A 7,500-nucleotide genomic window follows, 5' to 3' on the forward strand; every position below is an offset into this window, starting at 1 on the left:
TTTTTGTCATCTGTGTTTTCTGATATTTTTCGACTCAAAGTAAAAGCTCGTTTAGAGGTTGACTAGATGACAATTCTTTGTTAGATTGTTAACCTAAGATATTGCATTCTAGCATTTTGAATAATAAATGATTGGCTCACTCAATCTTGGTTTTCACCTCGTATCTGAGATGGGTTACATAACTAACTGGTATCATTATTGTTAAATAGCTCAACTTTATCTTGAATAGTATGTTTACATCTTCAGTTTATTTCAGCTTCATAACATCATTTTTTTCATTGGACAGGCGGTGACATAATGGGTTCTGAAAACCAAATGTTAATGAGTGGGCATGCAAATCACATTCTTAAGTCTATTAACAGGCTAAGAAAGGAAAAGAAGCTGTGTGACATTACTTTGAAAGTCAGAGACAGAGAATTTTGTGCACATCGTGTGGTGCTGTCTGCCTGTAGCGATTACTTTTCAGCCATGTTTACTGGGGATTTGGAGGAAAGCCACCAGTCCATAGTTGAACTTCAAGGATTAGATCCTGATACAATGGAGTTTCTTCTGGATTTTGTTTATACTGAATCCATACAAGTCAGTGTGGAAAATGTACAAGCTCTTCTTCCTGCTGCATGTTTGTTACAATTAGAAGGTACATTATTAACCCATAGACCTTATTTATAAATGGTGGTCACATTTTAATTCTTTTGTCCAAGTGCAAATTAGCCTGCCAAGCCTCATTTTAGAGCAAGAATTCTTTTCAATTCACTGTATGGTATCGAAGCTTAGTAGGCAAATTTGCACTTGGACAAAAGAAGTATAAATTGACCTCCATTTATGAACAAGGTCTATTGACTCCTGGAGGTTCCCCATTGACAAGTAAAGTCATCTGGCATTGGACAGAGTAAAATACTGAGTATGGCCAGTTCAGGCCGGCTTGGGAGTCAAAGGGTTAATTAAGCTATCCTATAGTTGTGTAGTGGAGTAGTTAGTGGAGTGCGCACAGTGTAGTAGGTATTGCTCACGGACTGCATCTCAGCACTCAGAGTTCTAATCCCAGCTCGTACGTTCACTCAGCTTTCCATCCATTTGTGGTCGGTAAATAATGAGTACCAGTATTACTGGGGACACGTTGAGCATGCAACAGGATTGGAGTAGCACCCACCCCTGCTGTAACTTACAGTAGGTAGAAGCTACAGTGTAAAGAAAAAAGGAGCCTTTGGGTTGCCTTCAACTTCAGTCGGCCTCTTGTCTTGTCTGTGTAGTTTATCTGTTTAGTCGCAACATGTCAACCCAATGTCTTGCAACATTGTTGCATGATGTTGCGGCATGTGTTGAATGGTGCGTTCAGACGTGGACACCAAAATCAGTATAGAGGGCAAAGACACTATTTTTGCCTTTATATTGACCATGGTGACATCAAGTGAGCCCTGCAATTCTTCAAACCCTTGTCCCTTGTCTCCCTTGAGTGGTACTTTTTCAAATGTGTTCCAAAGACAAGTTGGCTCCTCTAACAGGTCTACCAAGGTGTTTTCTTTTTTGGTTGTTGAACTTGGGCATTATTGTTTGCCACGTTTACAGACAAAAACCTGGTATGCCTCTGGTGCTTTGAAATAGCAAGTGGATCTGGCGCGCAACAATGTTGTGTGAACATGGCCAAATGAGTACAACATCAAATTTGATCCATCATGTTGCAACATATCACAACAGGGTGGCCGAACGTATGCAACATGTTGTGCGCAACAATGTTCTAAGATGTTGTGTTGAAATGTTGTGTGAGTTTGGCAAGGACTTAAGCCAGTCATATTAGTGTTAAATTAATATAATAATAATCACTGTTATTATTATTTATTAAATTAATTTAAGTTCAATTTGCTATTGATTGTAACTTGTAGTTTTAAATTTTTAAATTAGCATTTAGTAGATGCAAATGCACATTCATGTACACTATACAGTATTGTGAAAAAGTAATGAGAACGTAATTCGATGAAATGCGCGAATTTCGGGGCTTTTCGACAAAAAATGGCGAATTTTTGTCCAGCGCGAAAGTTCGCAGAAAATTCGCCGAATTTTCGCAATGTCTATTGTTGTAGTTGACGCGAATTTTCACTTTGACCGACAATTCGTTCCGAACTTTCGAGCGAAAATTCGCTTTGACCGATAATTCGTTCCGAAATTTCGAGCGAAAATTCGCATTCACTGATAATTTGTTCCGATATTCCGAGCGAAAATTCGCTCTTCCCGAATTTTCCTTCGAATTTTCGAGCGAACATTTGTTGTTTTGGTATAGTTTCTGTTTCAACTGTGGGTGTTACCAGCGAGCACAACACTAGAATGTATGGGATAGAAAGCAACATCTCACCCTATTAAGTGCTTTTCTTTCAAACTTACCATGCAAATGTCCAGACAAAATAGACCTCATGTTTGTTTTACAGTCTCAAGGTTTCCAAACTAAAAGTTTCTTTCTTAAGGCGCCGTTACACTATGAAATATTTCTCGATGCTATTCTATTACTGCCGTTCCAAATTGCTCGAAATTTCTCACCTGAATCCTTTCCCATTCCTTTGGCAGAGGTTTTTTCGTGAAAAATGATTTCAAGCAGTCCTTCTAAAGCGACAAAGTTTACAGTGTCCCCAATTTAGTGCTGCAACGCTGGTTTTCCGTTTCCCTGCGAAATTACGCTTTGGTTTTTCGCGCTGGTCTCGAAAATGCGGCGAATTTTCTCCCATTGTTTTTAGAGCGAATTTTCGCGCTGGTCTCGAAAATGCGGCGAATTTTCGCTCTTTGTTTTAGCGAATTTTCGCGCTGGGCTCGAAAATGCGGCGAATTTTCTCTCTTTGTTTTAGCGAAATTACGCTAGAAACATCGCGAAACGACGCTCGAATTTTCGAGCGAAATTTCGTCGAAAGTTCGCAGGGACAAAGAACGAAATTCGCGCATTTCGCTCTCATTACTTTTTCACAATACTGTAAGCACACCTGTTGTTTTAGAACTGTATGCCTGGGTAACACAAGATACACAATGTGCTATTCTATCTAAACATCACACATTCTTCAAAGCAATTGATTTCCATTAACCCATTGACCCCTAGGAGTGACTTTGACTTTGCTCTGTCTAATACCAGTCTATTTTACTTGTCAACTGGGGGCATCCTAGGGCGTTTGTCTTTGAGGTGTCAATCGGTTTATTTTCTGTAACTTTCACCACAACTTTGGTGGGGGTCGCACAACAGAGCGAGGCTCCAAATTAAGTGCGCCCTTTTTACCCTCCCAACCATGATATACCATGGAAGACAGACCACAACACCGGGAACCACATGCCCTACTCTTTGCGACAAGTGTGCGCGTTCTTTTATGTCCCACAGTATTATGAACATTGAAGGGTTGTGAGACGGGACCTCCGGATTATCGTCCTTATCCGAGAAGACTAGAGAGTCTAACCATTTGCAGATGTAATTACAAAGACAGCACTTTCTCCTCAGTTATTTAAAGACCCTGAGTGTTGGTCCGGCCGGAGTTGAACTCACGACCTCCTGCGTGACAGCCCAGTGCTCAACCAACTGAGCCACCGGTGCAGGCTAAGATATTTGCAAATGATACTTTATACTCTCCCTGGGTTGCACTAGCTAAAATTATAATAGCTAAGACCAAGTTACCTAGGACTGGAAGAAAAGTTGCCTCTGACCCATGCTTTGATACATACACTGCTGGAAATAACAGTATGTCCGGCTAAATTTGGAAAATGTCAGAGCATCTCGCCAACACATCCTCACTTCTCCACTTGAAGCCAAAGGTTCCACATGTCCATGGAAAAATTATTGTTTCAGCCACATTTGAAAGAGATTTCAGTATTTCCTGAAAGATGTACCACGTACAGTGAAGCTCAAAGATTATTGAACAAGTTTCGAATACGTTTACCTTATATATACATACGCGCATGGTGAACATACGCACACACATACATGAGTATCTACTTGTAGGCATATGCCTTTGTTATTCATCGCCATACTTTTGCTTTATACAACTTATGTAAAAAAGGAATGGAACTTTATTTAACCCATTGTCTCCTGGGGTTTCCCCATTGACAAGTAAAATCATCTGGTGTTAGACAGAGTAAAATCTAGCTGGTTCAGGCCAGTTTGGGTGTCAAAGGGTTAAGTTTCTAGTCTTCAAGCATTGGAGCATTAATTGGGGACACTCTAAACTGAAATCAACTAATAATGATTGCTAATGTTACAGCATCCTGCCAGTTCAAAATTTTAATAGTACAAAAACAATGAAATGTACATGTTGCACACAAATTACAAAGATACACAACCAGCAGGTTAAATCACTGGTATAGAGCTCATGAACATATATTACTTGCTGGAACAAAACAATGGGCATTAAGAAAGAACAAACTGTGACTAGCTTCTTCGCCAGTGACAAACTGCAATGACATAGGAACCTTGCTCGCAGATAAAGCATGGCGTCACGGCAAGCGCTGCAAAAAAAAAGTCTTCGGTTCTACATTGCATAATTCACTAATTAAAATGGTAAAATTTTCATTCCATGTTTGTAAGGTGCACCGATTATACATGTATTTATTTGATTATTCTGGAAGGAAACGTTATACACTCCGGCAAGAGACTGTGTTGGTAGTGTCACGCAAAGTGAAGTAGAAAAGAGCAGGTAAAAAACTGAGGTTTAGACATAACACAAACTTTTCAGTGGTTCTATCAACACACACCGTATCATTATAAATCCAGATATACTCTTGCGCCCTTGATGCGACACGGAAGCACCGAACAGAGACACAGTCCAAAAAACACAAGATGATTGGTGGGGCATTCGGTACACCTTGACCACCAGTTTACACTGCAATTACTGTGTCCATTGTAAGCAACAAAAATTATTAACTTTCAAAAACTGAGAAAACAATAGGCTAGCTTATACATTCTAATGAGAGATATCTTTGATCTGCTCTTTATATATGTGGTGAAGCAACATAGGCATGATGACTGAACTGCGTGCATCCATGAGAAACTTGCCTACCCCTCGAACAGCGTTAGCGAATTTCCCCAGAATGCAAAGTATAACTTGCATTTTAGGTTGGTGAACTTTGGCCCTTTGCAATTGCTGGTCCTTACTGTACTTGAGTGACGAGGTCGCTAGTCAAACTGAAATGTTTTATTATGCAATAGGAAATGACTGAAAATGTTCCCATGACTGGCATTATTTAGTAATGTTGATTCTTTTAGCCAGACAATTATGTATATTCCCTAATGAAATACAAAATTAATTAAATAATAACTGAGACTACATGTAGTGCTAAGGCCAGCCCCATGAAGGAACAGTGTTGATTTGCATAATGCTAATTAATGTCTGGTCAAATTGGTAAAATGTCCGACCAAAATGAAGATTTGAAAGGACACATGACCTTTTAAAGGGGAAAAATAAATTATTATTTCCAGCACAGTACATGTTCGTTTTTCTCACAAAAAATATATTTCAGACTTATCCTCCTGTGGCCTTGCTCAAAAGGTACTCAAGTTTAGATTCCCACACAGCTCTACCACCCATAGTCTGGAACCTCAATGCCTGAAGCCCTAGCTATGACCTATGTGTTGTGTGACGTACAGGTGCAGGACTGGAGCCTTAGAGCACAGAATGCAAATTTCCATAGCACATTCAATCGAAATGGTCTTGCTGCTATCTTAACTTTGTGAAACCATTTTTATAATGTTTCAGGTGTTCAAAAAGCATGTTGCAAGTTTTTGGAGCAGCAACTTGATCCATCAAATTGTTTAGGTATCAGATCATTTGCTGAAAGTCATGGATGTGAGGAATTGAGATATGCTGCGGAAAAATATATCCTGAAACACTTTGTTGATCTGGTGCAGAGTGAGGAATTCTTGCAACTGAGTGATGATGATGTTGAGTCTCTCATAAAGTGTGACAATTTAACTGTAAGTATTTTTTGCAAATTATAAGAATCCATGGCTCATTAATACTGTGATAAAACCCTGAGGCTTTAAGAAAAACTGTCATTATTTTGTAATAATTATTGCCAGGATGAGGTTTTTGTGACGTCTAATGTATAATCAATGTCCAACCAGGTTGGATGTGCTGCCACCTTGATTATTCCACATGAATTTTTGTGCTCTTCGCCAATAATACAGTATGATATTATTTTGAAATTAACCGTTGCACAATGAATATTCCCAATTAAATTAAGTTAGATTCACCAATCTGATTTAAGCTAGTGAGTACAGTAAACAGCAAAAATGATAAAAATAATAACAATGATACTTAATTCCCAAAAAGTGAAAGTGAAGTTTAAAGCCATTGGGGTAGACATGTCCATTAAGCTTCTTCAAAAAATGTTTGTTGTCAGGCTATACCTTTGGCAGTTAACAAGTTACCTGGTGCTCTTGTTTGAAAAGGAGCAGTTAATTCACAGGAAAATTTTCCCAAAAAACTTTACTGTTTTTTTGAATGGGAATTCTGCAAATTCCCATTCACAAAAACATTGTTGGAAAATCCGAACACTTACCATTAATGTATTTTAGAAGGAAAACATTAATGGATTTAAGAGATTTTACATTATGGAATTTATTAAAATCACATCAATGTAAAACAACTTTCCATCATGGTTTTAATAGTATTTACCATTAGTGGACAATTGCAAAAATCATCTAATGGGATATCAGAGAAACACATTCATATTTGAAGGAATTCCCATCATGGTTTAATAACATTTACCAGTGTGCAAAAATAAAAGAATCACAAGATGGGTTTTTGAAGAAACACATTCATGGTTGATTAAACTTTCCATCATGGTTTTAATAGTATTTCCCATAGTGGAAAATTGCAAAAATCATCAAATGGGATATCACAGAAACACATTCATATTTGAAGGAATTCCCATCATGGTTTAATAACATTTACCACTATACAAAAATAAAAGAATCACAAGATGGGTTTTTGAAGAAACACATTCATGGTTGATTAAACTTCCCATTATGGTTCAATAGGATTTACCACTGTGAAATTCAAGTAACAAAGGATGGGTTTATGAAGGAACACATTCGTGTTCTACAAACTTCCCATCATGGTTTAAATAGCATTTACCATTCTGAAAACTCAAGTAACACAGGATGGGTTTATGAAGACACACATTCATGGATGACTAAACTTCACATCATGGTCAAATAGGATTCACCAAATATGTGAAAGCTCAAATAACACAGAAGGGGTTTATGAAGGAACACATTCGTGTTTGCCTGACTTCCTGTCGTGGTTTATGAGCATTTGCCACTGTAAAAAATCAATGTAAAACACATTGCTTTATGAAGAAACACATTCATGTTTGACTACAACTTTCCAACATGGTTTTACAGTAATTTACTATTTATGGAAAACTCAAGGTAAGACAGGATCCGTTTATGAAGAAAATTAATTACTTAATTAGTACTTAACTAAGGAATGGACTGACTCTTAAATTTTAACCAAAAACAGGAACATATTTTTAGTG

General features: G+C 37.9%; 2 protein-coding genes across 2 annotated transcripts in view; one reads left to right on the plus strand and one right to left on the minus strand.

Annotated features, from left to right (window-relative positions):
• LOC137974868 (kelch-like protein 12) overlaps positions 1-7,500 on the plus strand; it is a 31,331-nt gene that overhangs the window by 398 nt on the left and 23,433 nt on the right. The window contains exons 2-3 of the mRNA XM_068821860.1: positions 287-637; positions 5,715-5,932. Coding sequence (XP_068677961.1) covers positions 298-637; positions 5,715-5,932 — 558 coding nt within the window. The 5' untranslated portion in view covers positions 287-297. The remainder of the gene's footprint in view (positions 1-286; positions 638-5,714; positions 5,933-7,500) is intronic.
• LOC137974869 (uncharacterized) overlaps positions 6,883-7,500 on the minus strand; it is a 3,330-nt gene continuing 2,712 nt past the window's right edge. Inside the window, exon 5 of the mRNA XM_068821861.1 lies at positions 6,883-7,500. This exon is cut by the window's right edge and continues 345 nt beyond it. The gene's annotated coding sequence lies outside the window, so the exon portion shown is untranslated.

Source organism: Montipora foliosa, chromosome 11 (assembly GCF_036669935.1).
Source record: "Montipora foliosa isolate CH-2021 chromosome 11, ASM3666993v2, whole genome shotgun sequence".
NCBI classification, from domain to species: domain Eukaryota; kingdom Metazoa; phylum Cnidaria; class Anthozoa; order Scleractinia; family Acroporidae; genus Montipora; species Montipora foliosa.